The following is a 21,889-nucleotide window of genomic DNA, read 5'->3' on the forward strand; positions in this document are numbered from 1 at the left end:
TCCTCTATTTAGAGTCTCATACAATCACATTGCATATAGGCGCCAGTCCTGTTTTTTTGCACCATAATAATTCTCAGACCAGCTCAGTGTAATCATGGAAAGACATACATGTTAGTACCTTGGATCTCCTAGGGACATTGATACCAGATACAGTAGGTATAGATTTACGTAGTGTTTAGGTCAATATAAGCCCCTGGTGTGCTGGCGCCTGTGACATATCAGTTAAATCAATAGGGCACTCGAAAAGGATAAAGCACAACAGATGCTCTTAGCGGCTCCTTTGCCCTCTAGCAGCAAAGAAGTTTAATTGATTCCAGATAAAAATGTATAATACTAAAGTTGTAAAAAACACTAAAGGTCACGAGTCGTGTTCATAATTAATAGTAGCTGTATGTTCACTGCTGAAGGTGTTGTTCCCCAGTCCTATGAATACATTCCATGTGATTGAGTTTTGCCATATTGCATGTTAAGCCTTAAGTTCTTAAAACCACAATACACCGCAGAAGGTGGGCTGTGACCCAAGTAATGCAGCACGATAACAAAGTCTTACCAGAACATCAGTTTGCTTTTTCCAAATAGAATTGTGATTATTCCATTTCTTCAAATAAGTCACAATTAACCATTTGAGAAAGGAGAAGCTTGCAACAGTTTTAGTTAGCCCAGGTATTACAGGTGCAAGAGACAAGTCGAAAGACTTATTCAAAGTGTGCATTTATATAAGGGTAAAACATGTTTAAAAAAAAAATCTCTTGTTCTCTCTCATACATACTTAGGGCCTCATGCAGAGAGCAGCGCTATTTAAAATTGGAGAGGGGAATAAAAAGTAGCTTTAATGGAGAGTTTTTTTTCTCCATATGCAGAAAGGGCATAAAACTGCATTTAGAATCCTGTCTGCATATGGAGAGTTTCAACCGGCGATATGTGCGCTGGTGAAACATGTTTTAAAAAAAGCGCGTTTTTTTTTTTCCTTCTCCCTCTGGCCGCCGACCTCCAGCTTCCAGCCAAGTTTTTTTGGCGGAGGTAAATTGAGAATTTCTCTCCATGTTATTGGCGCGATCAGCCACTAGATGGCGATCGCGCCTTTCTGAATAGGGATATTTTTACATGAGGGGAGATTTAGGTTCTCGCCGGTAGCAAGTCGAGTTTAAAAAAAAAAAAAAAAAGGCGCTTTTTTTTTTAACTCGCCAGTACCTGCCGTTCTATAGGCATTTCTCTCCAAATAATGCCGCTATTCACCTTACCGCTGCTCTCTGCATGAGGCCCATAGTGTGTGTGTGTGTGTGTGTGTGTGTGTGTGTGTGTGTGTGTATGTGTATACAGTATATATCAGGCTCAAGGTGCTAACATGTAAACCACAGTGACACAAACCTTGTAGCATTATAGTAAAAGCAAAACAAGGAAACATGCTGAACACACTTGTATACATAGAAGTGAGGCATTACATGCTGATAATAGACGATGCTCAATATTTGCCAGATATCCAGCCATGTTTACTATATACAGCACGTTTTTGCCATGCATTGGTGTCATGCTATAAAGAGACTAGAAACCTAAGTCCGACATACAATGGTACTTTGTGGTTAAAAGGAGCTCAGACGTGTTGTTATGCACTTCCATCAATGGTTTGAACAGAAACAAATACCTGTATTTCTTGCCGGGTAAGCCAAGAAGTCTTTGGTGTAATGCCTTCTGGCTGAGACCAGTATCCATCATCTGTTTCCACATTATAATAATAATCATATTTATCTTTCAGTCTTATCTTCATCCAGGAACTCTCCTCTGTCCCTGCAGGTATGAGAAGTGAAGCTGATATTTTGTATTGCAAAATGTTCTGCATCAGGCAGAAAGGAGACATTTTTTAATTTCATTTGGAGCCGGGCTCACCTAATTCAGTCCTCAAGGGCAATCTGTGGGCCAGGTTATTTCCATTTGAAAACATGAGAGCACTAGCAAACTTGCCTTTAGGACAGGGGCAGGCAACTCCAGTCCTCAAGGGCCACCATCAGGTCAGGGTTTCAGGATATCCCTGCTTCGGGACAGGTGGCTCAAGTCTTCGACTGGGCCATTGGTAGAGGCACCTGTGCCAAAGCAAGGATATCCTGAGAACCTGACCTGTTGGTGGCCCTTGAGGACTGGTGTTGCCCCGTCACTGCTTTAGTAAGAAGTAGGGCATCTTCATATTTTTTTTTTTAGGAATTAAAGGTGTCCTTGACAGTAAGAGTTGTTAAAGGCCATTATAAAGACTTTTACCAACGTTGCGTTTTTTCCCCCCTACTGTTTGTATTTTTTATTTTCATTTAAGAGTCCCGAAACCCGAGCTAGTGTGTTCACATGGCACCACCTGCTATTTATTCTCCCATTCTCCACTCCACCAGGCACCACAAAGCGGGTTTCCATGCAAACTACAAGAGAGCTCATCACAAAGAATGTCTCATCTTAATCTGCCCAGATAATGTTCTCTGAGGTCTACTAATGTCACTACAGTATATGAGAGGAGCTTTGTAGCCATATAGATTTAGGTTTTAAGCTCGTTTTGTAAGGATAAAATATACAGTTTAAAAAGATCAGTGAGCTGAGCTAGGAGGTAAAAGACGACACATATTATACAGAGTAAAACAAAAAACTAACATAAATACACCAAGAGCTAAACTATACAGTAAATGAACAATAAACAATTGTTATTGGGAATTGGATGTGACTAAGTCCTGTAGACAAGTGTCTAAAAACGATATCCCTTTAAAAGGGATGGCAGCCGGGAAAACTTATAGGTTCTTCTCCCAAAACCCAAACAGATACAGTGTATATACTTTATGAAAACTTAGTTCTCCTTGGGGACTTGAGGACATGACCCAGAGAGGTCAAGAAACGTGTTGGGTGGAGCAAACATTCGCAGCAACACGTAGACCGAGGAAGAGGCGGACCAGTGACGTCTTCAGTGGAGACTGTCTACAATGTGGCCATGAGAAGAGAACGTGTCAAACCCCAGCTGGAGACACCAACAACCGGAGTACACATAGGCTTAGGATGGCATTTTAAAAGGACACCAATTGACCAGAAACTTTGTAAGTTTGAATTTAACTGGGTGTGCATATTAAATGTATTAACATTTTTACACTCTATGTATATTTCCTTTATTTATGGGGAATCCCTCAGCTGCATCAGAGTGAATATAACCGAGTCAAATACAAATTGGACAAGACAAGTCTGTTTTGAAGTGATCTCCACATGCGTATATGCTCAATTGAAAGTGTGAGTAGACACCTACAGGAAATACATGGTTTTGTGAGAGAACAGACATATTGCGCTATGTTCCTTTTTTTTATTTTTGTTAATTCTGCAGCATGATCTGTATATTTGAAGATACCATTTAAATGAACATACAGCACCCTTGCGCCTAAAAGGAATAACTGGACATTCGGAACAAGGACTACATTGTGATATTTTCTTTACAAAGAGTTTGATGACAAGGAGTACTACGTTTTCGTAATGTATTGTATAGTACCTTAAAGAAATAAGGGAAAAAATAAACACACAGTACAAGGAGAAACTGAACATTTAAAGTATACAAATTGCAGTGACCAGTATAAGGGCTTATATCTTATTTACCCAAATTTGACACATATAAATACTTTTAAATATTTTTTTATATTAGTTTGTAAACATTTTGGGCTTAGACTTGGGGAGGGGTTTGATCTCCTCTGGCTTCTCTCTATGTGATGTCACAATGTGATCAGCAAGTGTTTGTCCAGCCAGGGTCCCCTCTTCTCACGCTTCCGTTATCTTTATTAGCTCTCTGATAAGGATAGGGTGGGTCAACCGTAAAGAAACCATTTGTGTGACAAAACACTACAGTCCCCCCCCCCCCCATGTAGAGGCATCTAATAAAAGCAATTTGTAATTAATATCCCCAAAAATTAAAGCAGCCACATCTTTGCTATTAGCATGGTAATTTTTTATGAGAAGCCAATAAATTATTTACAAAAGGTTGTTTTCTGTCAGCTACGTGGAATTGCACCTTTTAAGAAACCAGTCCTTATTTGGCAACTTGTTGGTAAACTTCTAACTATACATTCTTGCACAGTAGTACATGGTAGAATGAGTGGTCTATTTATATCGCTGACTTTTAAATGGGTATACCCTCTATCCACTAATAATATTCACTCCGCAATCTGCAATCACAAGATCGGGATATTTTTTAATTAAACTTTGGCATAGCACAAAAAAACAATGTTTCTAATGCAACTAATAAATACTGTAGGTTATCTATATCCTGAAACACTGTGCAGTTGCATTGTGCCACAATTTGTTGGGAGGGTGTGCAACTATTCAAATTGCTCATGGTCGAACTCTTACTGCATGTATGGAGACTGAGCCATATTTCTGAAGTAGTCTTCTGTCATAACACACCTTGTGGCACTGACCGTACAGCCCATTGGTTTAAAGCGTTGGAAGGTGGCTTATGACAGAGGGCTGCGTAGTAAATGTAACCCCGCTTTACTTTACCTGAGACTATAAACCCCGTCACTGAGGTGGGGGCCTGGATCCTGTAACTTGGGGTTTAACTCTTATAGTGGGTGGTACACAGAGTGGGAAGCAGGAGTAATTAGACAACAAAACTGGAAGGCATCATAACAAACTTTATATTTCTTGATCTATAACTTGGAACAGGGATACATACACAGGGCTCCGACATAAAACAATCACTAATACTGCGCCTCTGTCTTTATATATGTTACAGTCACTGCATTAGTTCACATACCCTGTTGATCAGACAGGGTAATTGTACAATAACTTTTAATTGGAGCTCTGGATTCAAAACAGATGCAGGCTGCTGCTTCTTACAGTTAATTTGAAAACATAACCTGTGTTCCAATGCAGGGGGATCTCTTTCTTTCCTATGGCTGTTACATCCTGATATTTCTCCTCTTAGCTGTTGCAGTGCTCCCTGAGGTGTCACTGCACTTTGTACTGGCCAGCAAAATCCACCAGTCTCCTCACTCCATGGATCTGTCAGGAACTTGCAGAGTGTTCTCACCATATCAAAACAAACTGCCACACCAGTCCCCTCACTCCTAGGATATGTCAGGCAGTTGCAGAGTGGTTCTCCCTGCAGCCTCACCATATCAAAACAAACTGCCACTCTCCCTCAGACTCAGTGTTCCACTCCCTCACTGGCTGATCCCAGTCACATGTTCACTACTTAGTATAGCTCTTAAAGGGGCAATGTCCTGTGCTGCTTGCAGACACATGGGGTTACATAAATATGGTCCGGTAAACACATGAGGTTAAGTCTGCACAACCATTAAAGACATAGAGATTGACAATATTAAGTATGTTAGATGTTCAATGTATATCTCCAACAAGTCATACTAAACTCAATTGTAACTGTGTTTATACATTTATATGCTGGAGTCATGTAATCAATAAGTTCAGATGCAATTGTTTTCATAGATGTTAGTGTAAGTATTGCATTGTAGTGTTACAAGATACTCCATCAAAGGGTGAGTAATGAGAGAAACAGGGACATGTTTATGTGCTCCAACAATCAAAAAACAAAAAACAGCAATTTATTACAAGAGTCTCAAGGAGGATGAGTGTACAGATGTGACTATTTTGTGCATCCAACTGGTAATGTGGTAGTTGCAGCCTAATTGCAAATAAATAAGGTGACTGTGTGCCACCTGCAGCTTATTCCCAACATATAGGATTCTGCAATCTGTGATCTGGAAGGATCCTAATTACTGTATAAGCTCTGCCAGTGTTCTTCATAAGTGTAAAGAGTACAACAGTGAGATTTCTAAAGCCCATAAAACACAATTAGCATTTACATTTATGAAGAGCTCACTTGTTGGTCCATCATAAATAGGGTGAACAGATTTTCAAAATAAAAAACCGGGACACATTAAAAAATATTTTGTTTTAAACAAATGACATCACAAAAACATGGGGCAAAACCCAGGACATTTCCGGGACGGACCGGCAACCGGGACAGAAAAAAAACGGGACTGTCCCGGCAAAACCGGGACATCTGGTCAACCTAATCATAAAACATAATACCATTTACCCTTTGCACTACATCAATATTAGCAATGTTACCTTCATTGGCCTTTTGCTTTTTGGCCTCATACAGGTCTCTGTGATACGCGTCAGAACACTCAGGGAGCACTCCCTTCAGTCCCGTCTTGGAGGATTGGAGGGCAGTCAGGGTATGTTGTGCCTCATCCTTTTCCAGAGCAAGGTTAATTTCCGCTACACCGGCTGCCACTACAAGCAAAATGAGAACATAAAGGCAACTCCAATTGAAACTAATACAATAAACATTTCAGTTCTGTGCAATCTACGGTTTACAGACACAGATTTATGAGTTTGGGGCAAAAGTTACGATAGTTTTTGACCAAGCATGTTCACGTTTTTTACGGATGATTCTTTCTCTCCTTCCTTTTGTGCTGTAGCATTCCAGATATACCTGCGTGCTACAATGTAAATGCTTTTGCCCACTTTGAAGGTTTCTACCGGTCACCAGAGATAACCAAGGCAGTGGCATGCTGAATAGTTCAAATATAGGTGAACTAAACACCTCAATAAATAAGACTAACATAAGTATTTATAATGCTTTATTATTTCATGTTTCCATGGTGACCAAATGCTTTGGAGGGTTTTTATGATATTGATATAAATCTAATTTGTGTTGAGACTGTTTGACGCCTCTTCAATCTACCGAGTAATTGGTAGAGGAAATAGTTTCTCTTGATTTGTAAGCTAATTATGTTGCCATTATGACCTAGCAGATACAAGGGAAGGACAATAAGAGTCGGTTAAGCATGGATTTCATAGTACCCGTTGAGAAAAATGTGCTCATTTTTGAAAGGGTACAAAAAAAAGGAAGGTTCTCGCATGACAGATTATTACATCATTATTATTTTTTCCGCTATGTGGTACCACCCTTTTAACAGAAATAGGGGTGAAACCTGTGAGATTACGGTCTATATTTACTAGACGTTACTATGCTATGTAACCCCCCTTTGGGATTTTAGGGTCTTAAAGGGTAAGCTGTGGGCCCACACAGAGTAACGCCCCCTTCCCCATCACCTAGTGCTAAATAACTAGGCAGAATCATAGCTCCGCCCTCTTCTGCCCAGTGAAAGTTACGTCATGGCAAGATGCATATAACGGCAGCTTATGCCTTAAAGGCACAGCCCAGAGGGATAATCGGATCAGGTCCATTGTAGGGTCCCATAGCTTACCCTACTCCAGACTGCCACGAGGTGGCATGCAGTGCCTGAGAGACGACATTGATCACCGACAGAGCGTTTTTTTTTTTTAATGAATACAGTTCCTGGCTCCCATCCTTACTATATCACTGCCCAGGCACACAAATCCAGCACCCTGACAAGGTAATCAACTCAGAGTAAGCCAAGAAAAGAGACATTGACGTAAACTCACTAGGAGGGCAGCTATAAGACACCTTCCAGACCAGAAAGACACATTACATCACATTCAGTGAATGGGCCATAAGATGTTCTATGGGCGCTGGAAGTGGCATCGCTTAGTAAATATATGTTTAATTTTGGATTCCTAATCAGAATGTAATAACTATGGAATATGTGCAGTTTGAGAAATAGTGTAATATCAATACGGCAAGATACTTCAGAAGCTGGGATGTTATCTTATGGCTCGCTATTTGTTGTATGGTTCTAGTTAAGAACATATAGACACACCGAGCAGTATTTACTAAGCAGTGTTACTCCAGTTCTGGAAGATACCCTGTGACCCATTCTTCTGATTCCATAAAATGAGTTATTAAGCAGAGTCATAACAAAGGATTCATATTGATGCTTTCATGCAGCAGCTGAACAAGCTACTAAAAAAAAACACTTTTTTCTTTACAGTAAAGTATTTGTATTTTACATCAACATCTCGTTGATGTAGAAAAGTACTGGGTGGTGTTGCCATTCTATGGATGCATAATGGAGAATCCTTCAAATTGTTTTATTTTTTATTATAGTTGAAAACGATATATATTTTTTTCTACTTTGTCCACTATCCATCTTTGAAGAGGGCAAATACAAAGGACATTTCATGGAACTTGGGTGCAAGTTTGCCACTCTGTGTGAATACACTTTCCCTCAACAAAGAGGAATGGGGACAGATGGTTTCACAGTATTTTACAGTGTTGTCTGTTAGCGATTATTGGAAATAGTATAACATGTTACATACATTTTTGAGCATCTTCTGTGTCCTGGTTGGCATTGTTGATGCCTTTCTGTATTTCATCTAACCAAAGAGCGGCAGAATCGTCTTCAGACTCCTGAAATGGAACGAGAATGAAAGAATAATAATAACATACATACTAATATCATGCATAGAAGACATTTTCACAGCAGCAATATTGTCAAGTCAACAACAAAAAAAAAAAACATTCGGATCTCTCTCCCTCCAAAAAAAAAGTCCCACTGAAATCCGTTTATTGACACAGCCCACTCCTTGTAAACCACATTCAATGTATGTTATGATGACCTTTAACAGACCACCACTAGGATAGATCCCATTATACCGCACACCACTAGGATAGATCCCATTATAGCGCACACCACTAGGATAGATCCCATTATAGCGCACACCACTAGGATAGCTCCCATTATAGCACACACCACTAGGATAGATCCCATTATAGCGCACACCACTAGGATAGCTCCCATTATAGCACACACCACTAGGATAGATCCCTTTATAGAGCACACCACTAGGATAGCTCCCATTATAGCACACACAACTAGGATAGATCCCTTTATAGCGCACACCACTAGGATAGATCCCATTATAGCGCACACCACTAGGATAGATCCCATTATAGCGCGCACCACTAGGATAGATCCCATTATAGCACACACAACAAGGATAGATCCGTTTATAGCACACACCACTAGGATAGCTCCCATTATAGCACACACCACTAGGATAGATCCCTTTATAGCACACACCACTAGGATAGATCCCATTATAGCGCACACCACTAGGATAGATCCCATTATAGCGCACACCACTAGGATAGATCCCATTATAGCGCACACCACTAGGATAGCTCCCATAATAGCACACACCACTAGGATAGATCCCTTTATAGCGCACACCACTAGGATAGCTCCCATGATAGCGCACACCACTAGGATAGATCCCATTATAGCGCACACCACAAGGATAGCTCCCATTATAGCGCACACCACTAGGATAGATCCCATTATAGCGCACACCACTAGGATAGATCCCATTATAGCGCACACCACTAGGATAGATCCCATTATAGCGCACACCACTAGGATAGATCCCATTATAGCGCGCACCACTAGAATAGATCCCATTATAGCGCGCACCACTAGGATAGATCCCATTATAGCACGCACCACTAGGATAAATCCCATCATAGCGCACACCACTAGGATAGATCCCATTATAGCTCACACCACTAGGATAGCTCCCATTATAGCACGCACCACTAGGATAGATCCCATTATAGCGCACACCACTAGGATAGATCCCATTATAGCACACACCACTAGGATAGATCCCATTATAGCACACAACACTAGGATAGATCCCATTATAGCGTACACCACTAGGATAGATCCCATTATAGCGCGCACCACTAGGATAGCTCCCATTATAGCACGCACCACTAGGATAGCTCCCATTATAGCACACCACTAGGATAGATCCCATTATAGCGCACACCACTAGGATAGCTCCCATTATAGCGCACACCACTAGGATAGATCCCATTATAGCGCGCACCACTAGGATAGCTCCCATTATAGCACACACCACTAGGATAGATCCCATTATAGCGCGCACCACTAGGATAGCTCCCATTATAGCGCGCACCACTAGGATAGCTCCCATTATAGCACACCACTAGGATAGATCCCATTATAGCGCACACCACAAGGATAGCTCCCATTATAGCGCAAACCACTAGGATAGATCCCATTATAGCACGCACCACTAGGATAGCTCCCATTTTAGCGCACACCACTAGGATAGCTCCCATTATAGCGCACACCACTAGGATAGATCCCATTATAGCGCACACCACTAGGATAGATCCCATTATAGCACACACAACTAGGATAGCTCCCATTATAGCACACACCACTAGGATAGCTCCCATTATAGCTCACACCACTAGGATAGCTCCCATTATAGCGCACACCACTAGGATAGATCCCATTATTGCGCACACCACTAGGATAGCTCCCATTATAGCTCACACCACTAGGATAGCTCCCATTATAGCACACCACTAGGATAGATCCCATTATAGCGCACACCACTAGGATAGCTCCCATTATAGCGCACACCACTAGGATAGATCCCATTATAGCGCACACCACTAGGATAGATCCCATTATAGCGCACACCACTAGGATAGCTCCCATTATAGCACACCACTAGGATAGATCCCATTATAGCGCACACCACTAGGATAGCTCCCATTATAGCGCACACCACTAGGATAGATCCCATTATAGCGCACACCACTAGGATAGATCCCATTATAGCGCGCACCACTAGGATAGCTCCCATTATAGCGCGCACCACTAGGATAGCTCCCATTTTAGCACACACCACTAGGATAGATCCCATTATAGCGCACACCACTAGGATAGCTCCCATTATAGCACGCACCACTAGGATAGCTCCCATTATAGCGCGCACCACTAGGATAGCTCCCATTTTAGCACACACCACTAGGATAGATCCCATTATAGCGCACACCACTAGGATAGATCCCATTATAGCGCACACCACTAGGATAGCTCCCATTATAGCTCACACCACTAGGATAGCTCCCATTATAGCGCACACCACTTTCAAAAACCCAACAGGCTTCTTCTTCAAGTGTACTATTGCAAACTAATACTGCGAGTGTGGTGAGGCACTGGAGGCTTTGTGAGCTGTCAAGTGTTACAGTACAATACTTGCATAAGAATGACTGTTATATACACACTTCCTTTCATAGGAAACGTCTAAAATCACAGACTTGCAAAAGTTATTTTATTGAAATCCAGATACCGGAGGCACAATTCTTTATTTTTTTTTGCTCGATTGAGTTCAGTGACCTGGGGGTTAAATGACGTGGTTTTACTTTTGGCTGGCAAACAAAATCTTACATGTGTTTATACGGAGACGAAGTGGGCTCCTACTATTTGTAGTATGTTTAAATGAGGTCTGTGATTTGTCTGCACTCAGATATCCACTAAATGAATATGACGGAGAGCAACACAATGACATATTTCCTTGCTTCCCAACAGCAGACTGGGCGAGACATGTAAAGTGCACGTGGAGGCTTTCTAAGTCTTCCCAGTCAAAACGGGCCAAAGGGCGCATCTGAAATATTTGGCGACACAGAGAGAATGACTGCAGTGTAAGCAAGTAGAGTGAATGCTAATGTCTGGTTAACCCCTCAGTGCCCTACAGCAGGAGTGTGCAAAGTGGGGGGGTGAGATTTTTTTGGGGGGGAGGGGGGGCACAGGCGGTTCCAGAGGCAAAGCGCTCTTCCCCATGGCATTAAAATTAAATGCCGGGGGATCGTGCAAGGTTTCTGCAACCTCAATTTACCGTGATTCTGCCGGCGTCTGGAAGCGTCTCTCCATAGCAACGTGGCGGCAATTCACACCGCGGGTCAAGTGATGTGATGTCACATGACCCTGCGCATCATTTGACGCCGCACTAAGTGAAGGGGGGGGGGGGGCGAGCACCGGGGGACACAAGGCAGGGAGGCGCAGGAGCAAAAGTTTGCACACCCACCCCTGCCCTACAGATGTACAGCATACGTCACGAAATGCGTCACCCTCAGGGCCCTTATAACGTATGTTATATGTCATCAGGGTTTGCTCGTTTTCTCGGAGGCGTTCGCATTGAGACCATCAACCCCATCATCTCACAGGAGAGTAATCACGCAATTCTTAGTGTCTGCAGGGCCATGACTGCAGATGTGAGAGCACCCTCCAGCACTGGTTAGGTAAACGTAAATCTTTGTGCGAGCTGGAACATGACTTGGCATTGGAAATCCTTGACGAGGTGTACATAGAAAGCTACGAAGGTTGCCCCGAGGCATAGTCTATCCCACACATCTGTTTCACATTATCCCTCATTCCCTCTAGGTTGTAAGCTCTCAGTAGCAGGGCCCCTCATTACCTTCTGTATCGGTTTTTTCCGGTTTGTCCTATATGTAACCGTTTATATAATTGTAGCCATGCAGCCCCTGGCTACTAGTTTCTCTGCCTAACATGTACAGTAAGTCCTGGTATCAACGCAGGCAGTTTTAGGGTTAAATCTGCCCTTGCTGTAGTAAGCAGCTCCCTTGAGTGACAGGGGGGTGGCTTAGGGCCTGGGTACTGCCTGCACGGGGCTGAGACCTGGAGCCCCTCCCCTGGTAACAAAAAGGAGTTGTAGTTCCAAAGTTAGTCTGTTTTGTGTGTGGAAGTGTGGAGCCAGGGCTCTGGTTCACCTTCCATCCACTCCCGCAGGGGAGTGGGAGCTTCTACCCCATACTCCACCAGGGAGTCAGGGATAGACCTTTGGCGCCTCAAGCCCTGGGGGTTAAGTCCAGGGACCAAAAGAAGAGCAAGCTGCGAGGTGACACTCTGCTGGGTTATGTAGGGTCCAGTGGGAGGGTAATCTCTCTTGCTGCATTAGGGTTATTTTTGGAATTCTGTGTGTAGGCATCCGCAGTGTGTGGCCTAACCAACACCCTCGTCAATGTTCTAGAAGGGCCGACACATTTTCGAAAACGTCGCATTTTCGTCGAATTTCAGCATTGGACGTCCTATCGGTGTATTTGTCCCGGGTGCCTGGACGCCTAAAAGTTCAGTGCTGGCACCCGGGATGTACCCCCCGCTGTCCCCTCTAATAGTTTTCTCCACAGGTTTTGCAGTACAGTGCTGACTGGACGGGAAATCACTGTGACCAGCAACAGGTTGCGCTGAAGCCGGTCGCAAAGGAGACTGACAGCCAGGTCAGTGAGCACAGCGACCATGGGAAAAGTGAATTTCCCCTCAATCATTTAGTTAAAATTGAACTTCTCAGTTGGCTTTGTAGGTCGCTTCCTTCCTTCCGAGTCTTTTACTTCATCACAGTCCAGATATTGTCATTACAACAGACGTGTCCCTGCCTGGTTGGGGGAGGGGGTTGGGAGGGGCAGGTTCTCAAGGGTGAACAGTAAGATCTGAGTTTTCCAAAGCCGAAAATGCTTCTTCATATAAATATATAGAGCAGGATTCAGAATTCTTTAACCTCTACTTCCCCCTCACCCAAGCACCAGGCATATTGGTGGTCCACTTTAAGGTGGACAACAGGACAGCAGTATCGCACATAAATCCGATGGGTGGTACTCACTCTGGAATACTTATGGACTATGTCGGCCATGAAGGAGGCATGTATTGCCATCTTTCTATTTAAGGGACATTACAGTAGATTAGCAGCTGCTACAATAGTACAGTAGCTTCAAGAGGGGTTTAATTGCTGGTCGTCCTCTTGCCACACATTTGTTAAACATTATTGGGGATCCTCTTAGCCAGAGGTCCTGTTTTAAAGAGCAACTACCAGGTGAGGGCTTCTCTTCCACTAGCTACTGTGGAGATATCTATGATTTGCAAACCTCATTTGTTCTAGAGAAAAGGATATCCACCAAGCATCGGATGACCACCCTCCGTCCTGTAATGCTATTCGGTTGACCTGTTAAATTGTAGGATACTCTAAAGTTGCACCTAAATAATAATATTGCCTGTTTAATTTTTTTTTGTCATTTTCCAGCTTCAGCTCAGAACTAACGGATAAACCAACCTTCATCAAATAAAGACAAGCTAAATAATGTAGTTGGGATCCCATAGGCTAAATATGGGTCACATAGTTCTACTTTACTAATTGATACTATGTTCATTGATAATCAGATGGTGAACATGTGGAACCCTACATGCATACGGCCAGTTTTCAATCCTGTGCTGTACTCTAGTTCTCCCTCTGTTGTAAACCACTCAGAGAGATATGAGTTTCGACTCCATTTAGTGTTCCTTATACCCAACATGTTTAGCATTTCAGCACACAATCTTAATTTCAGAATTGTTTATTTGACAGTAGGAAGGGGGGTCATTCCTGCTCAACCTTAATATCCATCATTAAATAGTTTATTTGACAATAAAATTGTTTATTTGACACACTGTGTGACCATTACTTACATACTCCTTGCAAACGATCTGTATAAATTAATTTGTTCAGATAATATTGCCATCAATTTTAGGATTGGCTTTAGCAGTTATCGGACAGTCCTCAGAAGTGCCCCTTATCAAGTCATCACAGGAGCGCACAACTGTGCGGTGTTGTGTGCTTTATGTTTTTTGGGCACGTAGAAGTCTGACTGTTACCACCAGTTGTTGCTAGGTGGGAATTCTTTCCTCTAGAACAAATGAGATTTGCAGATCACAGATTCCTGCAAACTCTGTTTTCTACTGGCTGCCAAGCGAGGCTGATACCAGAGGCCAGACAAGTAATCTTGTGAGGGAGATACAACCACAGATCTTAACACAAGAGCACAGCATGTGCGGCCTAGTAAAGATGATGACTTTTGTAAATGGATGCCTGAACAGGGACTTATCCCTGGTTAAGAGAAACTGCCTCTAAATCCAGCACGGAGCTGGTAAATTGCAGCCAGCCTCTACCTGGCTAAATTAGAGCTCTAAGCAAAAGCCTGTTGTTGGAACAGGATGGAGATTTCCTTATCACAGTTACAACTGGGCTGACAGAAGGACAGAAGGAGAGGAGAGTCTTGAGAGCACAGGAGGGCTGTGTTCTGAGAACAAGACATAAGGGGACCAGACCTCTATGGCTACACTTATAGTGCCGGCAACGTCAGGCTGTGGTCGCTGGAAAAATCAAATTGAGGTGACTTCCAGTGATTGTGACCAAGCCGTCGCTCCGTCGCGCTTACTATAAGCGCACGCAACGATGGCAATGCATTTGTTGCGTCGCTGTCGCCAGCACTATAAGCGCAGCCTATGCCTGGACACTCAAGCAGACAACTACCTGGACACCACGGACCTGAAGGGCTGCCTGTTTCAAAGGTACCGGTTTAGACTTTGGGGAGATAGGTGGGTAAGGGGCTTTCCCCCCCAGCCTTACAGAGAGGGACTGGGGAAGTAAGCTAGCCCTTAACAAGGGATAGGTGTTTGTGGTTTTTGTATATTTTTGTTTGCTGTGTTGTTTAAAGGAACAGGCAATAAAGCCTTATGTTAATTTCGCCCTAAACGGTCTCCATTTGCATACCTCTGCACACATCTCTTACAATGCCACTGCTACACTTTTGCACACCACGACTACGTGCCGCACCCAATGTGTGATCAAAGTGGACAGAAGTTAAAGTAACATGAAGAGGAGACATATTTATCAGATCTGTAAAAGCATTCAGTGCACTGCATTCATAATAAGGACTAAATGCAGCATTACTCTTTTTGCTGCTGGAGCACCTATGAAAAGCAGCAACGTACTGAAGAAGTTAATCTCCCACTAATGCACCGTACTGTGATGTACTGAGACCTCCTGTAGGTTTACTGGCTATGCACTACTTTAACCCAGGCAGTGCTGAAAAACTGTGTAATGCAGCAGGCATTATAGGCTTATAGGGCTTATAGTAGACATTATAGGCTTGTAGGGGGCCATGTTTAAATGGACAAGAAGTAAAAAGTGACACACAAAATGCTCATTTGCATGTCACTGCCCAGAATCCCTGGCTGCAGTGGAAGCACTGCACTAAGAGATAATGGGGAAGTGCAGGGTTGCAGACCTGTCTGAGATGTGAATGTTCTCACAAGCAATATTTTTTGGGGGGTGAGACAAAGGAACAGGCAAAGGAACTATACATTTTCTTTCTAATCAAACAGACCAAAGTGTGCTGTCAATGCCCAACAAAAGCTTTTGGTAATCCCCAAGTAAAATGTATATTGACATTTTTTAAAAGGACACATTTTATGATTCTTTTAACACTTTCTTCTTAAAGAAAGTTGCCTGATGTAAAATGAGGGGAGAAAAAATCCCCCCGTATCTCTTCCTCCAAATTATGGAGAAAATATGTAGAAGTTTGTATAAAAGTCATACAGTATTCAGCATATGCTTGGAAAAGTGGGAGTTAAGAGTGTAAAAATGTAATCTCTTCCGGTTGGCTTGTCAAGTCGTGTATTTCTGAGTCATTCCTTAGATTGTTATAGGAAACATGTTACAGAGCTCAGAGCGTTACTGCCTTGTGAGCAGACGCGTGGAGCCACAGAGGGGATACAAACTGCTGGATTTTTTAGAACACAGAGTACTTTAACACCGCCGGGTTTAATGTGTGACAGGAGACCACAATCTGAGAAAGCCTGAAGATGAAAGCCTTCCTGGCCCTGCTCCTTCTGTACGTAGATGCTTACTGTCAGCAAGGTGAGTTGGTGAGTTTATTATACTTTTATCACAGTGTGCAGGCCAAGTACTCAAATAGGTGATATGGTGATATGAATGTTACTGATTGCTCTCAAAAAACAAGACAAGTTTATTTTGCTGCCAAACATAAAAAGTTAGGTGTGTTAACAAAAAGGTACAAAGAATAGTATTTACCATACATTAGGGTTATTTACGGAGTTACTTCAAAACGTTCACACGCAGCTAGGTCCAAAAAAAATAAAATGAAAGTAATATTTATGTGCTATATTTTTGAAGACCTTTATAAAACCTTGCGTTCCACCAGTAGCCAGATTCTTTGTGGCTTTTTACGACCCTTATCGCATATTTAGAATTAACCACTGAACGATCTGTGCAAACTTTGCTTCCACAGGCCGTGTCAGCCCCTAGTTATTGTCACTTTAAATGAGAATACGAGCCTTTTTGGTAAGGTAAAGAAATAGTGTCCCCGCTAAACGGAAACACAGGACACAAAGTACTGTAATAACATTTTCACATTAATTGTAATAACATCTAGGGAAATAAATCATATTGAGGACTGGTATGTACTAAAATATATATATTGTGCCTGCAAAGTATAACTGTCCTTTCAAACCTGGTACTGGCTGGAAGAACGTTTGTGAAAACATGTGGTAGACATTTTCCAGTCTTGCATCTGAAACCAGAGACCACATTATAGCCACTCGAACATAAACTCGGAATAAATTAAGTACAATGCCTTTAGGTCTCAAATGTCAATAACAAAACCCATACATAACACATAGAAGGCAGAGGATTAAACAAACAGCAAAAGTTCACACGGAGGAGCATACTATAATAAAGACCAGGAGTGGCCAACTCCAGTTCTTAATGGATATCCCTGCTTCAGCACAGGTGGCTCAATCAGTGGCTCAGGCATTATGACCTGTGGGTAGCCCCTGAGGACTGGAATTGTCCTTCCCCGATACAGACAGTCTTATATTCACGTTTCAGTCCATTGCATCTTTTTTGAAGCACCAACAGATATGTTCAAGTGTTTCTCAGTCTGATCATTAGCTGGTCACCTCTCACTACAAGTGCAGAGTAATGAACCCCCCACATACACAAATATTTAAAACAAGGCGTTTTTAGGTATGCATTTGTTTTTTATGCCAGATACAGTACGGCATTGTAAGCTACAGGAAAAGTAGCATTGCGAGAATAAAACAAACTGCCTTAAAGACAGACAAACAATCAGAAGACAATTTCCACTGGCATGGAGGGTGTAGGGCATGGAGGGTGTAGGGCATGGGGGGTGTAGGGCATGGGGGGTGTAGGGCATGGAGGGTGTAGAATAAAAAGGAATTATTGCTAAAAAATAATTCTGATTTTCTCTCTACGTGCCTCACACGCTAAAACTTCCAAAATACATGCAAATCCAGAATCAGATGCTCATACTTCTGCATAGTGTTTAAACTCAACAAAAAATTATAATCTAGCAGGCAAAGTAACAAATATTGTAGCACTGAAGTAATGCTAAATAGCTAAAGCAAAGTCTATAGTGAGGCATATGTAATCATCAAGCATCTAAATAAACTCTGAGTAAATACAGGGAGCCATGCTGTTACATACAGAAAGCAAATGCAGCTTTAGCAGCACCCTCACTGGCAGGATGGAGGCCAAATTACTGTAGGTACTCTTACTGTATATCAACTGGCTAATAGCACACAGATAGGAGAGCTAATGCAACAAGATGACCATACCCAAAGTCAGAACTACAAGACCTCAGGCCAGAAATGTAACATAAAACTTTTTCTTACTGTAAACTTAAATGGAACAAAACAAGACCCTAACCCTAACCTCTCCTCTGAAGTATGAATAGGGTTGTCTGGGAGCTCAAAAGCTGTGACCCTTAGTGTCAGTAATCCATACATAGGTAATCACACAGGGGACACAATATGATTGAGATATAATTACTCAAATTCAATAGCACATAAAGAACATATTGATCCCTTGGTGAAGGTTTGACCCATTCCCCTCTCCTTAGAGCTTTCCTTAGAATATATGTACTCACTGTTAGTCCCCTGTGGTCCTCATGCGTGCAACCATGTTCAAAGTCCAAGAATTGAAAACATATATTGTATGGTGCACAGCAACAAAAACCAGGCCATGTGGCAAATAAAAAATCAATTTATTTAAACTGCATAAAAAAACGGCAAGAGCACAGCCCTCCTATGCGTTTTGTGCTTGTAGGCATTTTATCAAGGAGTAGGCACTTTATAAAGTGCCTACAAGCACGAAACGCGTAGGAGGGCTGTGCTCTTGCCGTTTTTTTATGCAGTTTCAATAAATTGATTTTTTATTTGCCACATGGCCTGGTTTTTGTTGCTGTGCACCATACAATATATTTTTTCAATTCCTAACCTCTCCTCCCCCTGAATAACTGATGTGAAAAGGAGAGCAGGGAGTTTTATAGAGGGCTGAGTCTGATTTAATGAAAATGTTCTCCTACCCCCCCCTAGACACGGCTTAAATCCAATTGTTTGTACTGGCATAGGAGGGATGTAGAGAGAAATATTATATATTCAATAATATTAGCTACAAATATTAAATAAGGAGAGAAATAAAATACCGAGCCTTATGAACTTAACTGCCTTACTGCAAGTGGTACAGCTGCTATAGCTTTGTGAATAACGACCTTTTGAGAAATGTTATAACAAATCCATTTTTGTTTTTAATTCTCTTTAAGATATTAATAATACTAAACTGGCGATAAATACGTCCGAGACTGAAGACATCGTCAAGACCTTTCGTGGAAAGTCTGCTGGTGAATTACTTCCGAGTCATGTTATAAACGATATGACAGAGGTGACTACGAACAATGTACAGAAATGTTCATCTGAAAGGTCAAACACTCTGAAAGTCAACAATTCTACTGTGGCCTACTTGAGAAGCTCATTCAGCACTAAACTGATTCCAGCAATATATATTGCGGTTGTACTTATAGGTGTGCCATCGAATGCCGTTATACTCTGGATGCTTTTTTGCAGCGCCAGATCGGTGTGCACGGCAACATTTTATACAAGCTTGGCCGTTTCAGACTTGCTCTTCTGCATCATGCTGCCCTTTAAGATCGCATATCATCTAAATGGGAACCATTGGGTATTTGGAGAAGCAATGTGTCGAGTCATGACCATTTTCTTCTATGGGAATATGTACTGCTCCATCCTGCTTCTTATGTGCATCAGTATTACCCGCTACATTGCGATTGTTCACCCTTTTCTATACCGGTCTCTACCGCAACAGTTCTACGCAAATCTTCTGTGTGCCCTTGTGTGGGCAATCGTTCTCGTGTACATGATTCCATTGTTCACAACCACTCAAACACATTACTTGGAAGAGCTGGATATAGTCTCCTGCCATGATGTACATGACGCCACTGGGGACGCTTTTCAGTTCTATTACTTCATATCGCTGGCGGTCTTTGGGTTTCTGTTTCCATTCTCTACTGTCGTTTTCTGTTACTTCTCAATCTTTAGGGTTCTTGGCACTCATGACCAGAAAAGGTTCCAGTATGTGAAAATAACCACCCTGCTCCTTGTCATATTTGCCATATGCTTCACACCAAGTAACACTATTCTCATTATTCACCAAGTCGGATATCATTCTAACAACACAGATTCGATGTACAGTTTCTACCTAATGGCTCTATGTCTGAGCAGTTTAAATAGCTGCCTTGATCCATTTGTCTATTTTCTTATGTCCAAAATACTTAATCCGTCCAATAACTATAATACAATAATCAGGTTTTCTAATAAAACACACATGAAGTACTTGTCTGCATAGCTACAAGACTCAGGCCGTCAGTAATTCTTCTAATTTGTTGCTTGGTTCTACTGTTCCCTCTGCTGGCCTGATTTACTGTAGCAGCTATCGCTGTTTAAATAAAACATTTTAACAGCTAGGAACACAATGTGCTGACCATGCCCAGTATGAACTTTTACATGTGATATATTAGGAATCCTAGTGGTTAAAGTTCTATCAGCCGTATTGGTCCTGGGAGAAATGGAGAATTGTTGCGATACCTTTTAAGGGGCGATTATGATATATTTTTTTAAAAGATGAAAGTATACAGAAATTACACTTGAAGAAACTCTGGACACTGTAATTTCATCAATGAATAGCTCATATCACTCCCTTAAAAGGTATCACAAAATATTATAAATACTACAAATCTACATTAGAAATCCTAATTACCCATGAAAGAGAAATAATACAGTACCTGACATGAATAACGTTACATTAGTGGTAATTAACCTGTTCGTTTATTATTGAATTACTTTTTATTTCAATTTTTACTAATGTCTTGAAATAAAGGAATTCATTTGTGATGAAATCTCAGGTTGAGACCCGTTGAGGAACAAATAAAGATCAAAAGCGCTTGGCTTGAAGGGGAAAAGAACATTAAAGAGGCAGAGAGTCTCTATGTTCTGTAAATATGTAAATAAATAAATATGCAAAGCATCATGCAGCCTGGGACATTCATTTTTATTTATAAAATGTGTACCAAGAAGTAATACATTGAGAGTTACCTCTCATTTTCAAGTATGTCTCAAGTATGTGCCATCTACTGCACTTATTCCCTCACCTGCTGTGTCTGTAACTTTCCCAACATACCTCTGACATTCCTATTGTCTGATCCTATTTGTTGCACTTATTGTACTAGAATCCCCTGTACTGTATCGTCTCTCTTGTAAAGCGCTACGTTCAGCTGTGCGCGCGATATAAATAAAGATATACATACTTACATATTGTTCATTCTCTACCCTCTAACACCATCTTCTTCATATTGCAAGTTTTTATACTGTATTGGTGTTCGCAGAGAATTGAAGTGTTTAGAGGTTGACAGAGAGGGTTATTATTTTTTGGGAGAGAATATAGTAATACTCTGTATTGCTGCATTGTTCAGCATTCTCATATTGGGGAAGGGAGAACCAGAGTGCTATGCACTTTAATCAATAGTATAGAATTGCATTTGGTTCCTTCTGGATACAAAAAAGCCGGTGTGTGTTAATTTTATAAAATGTTTATGACTGTTTTGATAGACATGTTTGTATGTTAAAAGAAAACCATTTAACAATTATTTATTCCTTGTATATTTAAATTGATGTATATCTTTTCTATCAATGCAGTAAATGTTTATGGAACATATTAGAAAATGATATTGACAATATGTACCAAACACAAAATAAGTTATAATTAGTAAAAAAGTGGCAACAAATTTCACCATACAGCAAATAAAACATACCACTTGTGAACGCATTCACATATCTGTTACAGGTCTGCAACCCTGGCTGTCTCAATTATCGCTTAGCATACATACCTTCTACTGCAGCCAGGGATCCTGGGTAACGACATGCAAATGAGCAATGTGTACAAATCTACG

At 41.6% G+C, this 21,889-nt stretch overlaps 2 protein-coding genes across 6 annotated transcripts in view; one reads left to right on the top strand and one right to left on the bottom strand.

Annotated features, from left to right (window-relative positions):
* The window catches only part of IQGAP2 (IQ motif containing GTPase activating protein 2), a 501,518-nt gene that overhangs the window by 259,735 nt on the left and 219,894 nt on the right, over nucleotides 1-21,889 (bottom strand). For 3 of the 5 annotated variants that reach the window (XM_075591289.1, XM_075591271.1, XM_075591252.1), the window contains 3 exons: nucleotides 8,218-8,308; nucleotides 6,097-6,264; nucleotides 1,643-1,806 (listed from right to left, as the gene is read on the bottom strand). In XM_075591289.1, coding sequence (XP_075447404.1) covers nucleotides 1,643-1,806; nucleotides 6,097-6,264; nucleotides 8,218-8,308 — 423 coding nt within the window. The remainder of the gene's footprint in view (nucleotides 1-1,642; nucleotides 1,807-6,096; nucleotides 6,265-8,217; nucleotides 8,309-21,889) is intronic. The other 2 variants (XM_075591261.1, XM_075591280.1) reach the window with 1 other exon arrangement.
* On the top strand, nucleotides 16,235-20,295 carry LOC142489833 (proteinase-activated receptor 3-like). The gene is made up of 2 exons (XM_075591302.1): nucleotides 16,235-16,467; nucleotides 19,193-20,295. The coding sequence occupies exons 1-2, from the start codon at nucleotides 16,413-16,415 to the stop codon at nucleotides 20,287-20,289; spliced, it is 1,152 nt and encodes a 383-aa protein (XP_075447417.1). The 5' UTR covers nucleotides 16,235-16,412; the 3' UTR covers nucleotides 20,290-20,295.

The sequence above is a fragment of the Ascaphus truei genome, chromosome 1, assembly GCF_040206685.1.
Source record: "Ascaphus truei isolate aAscTru1 chromosome 1, aAscTru1.hap1, whole genome shotgun sequence".
Classification (NCBI taxonomy): Eukaryota; Metazoa; Chordata; class Amphibia; order Anura; family Ascaphidae; genus Ascaphus; species Ascaphus truei.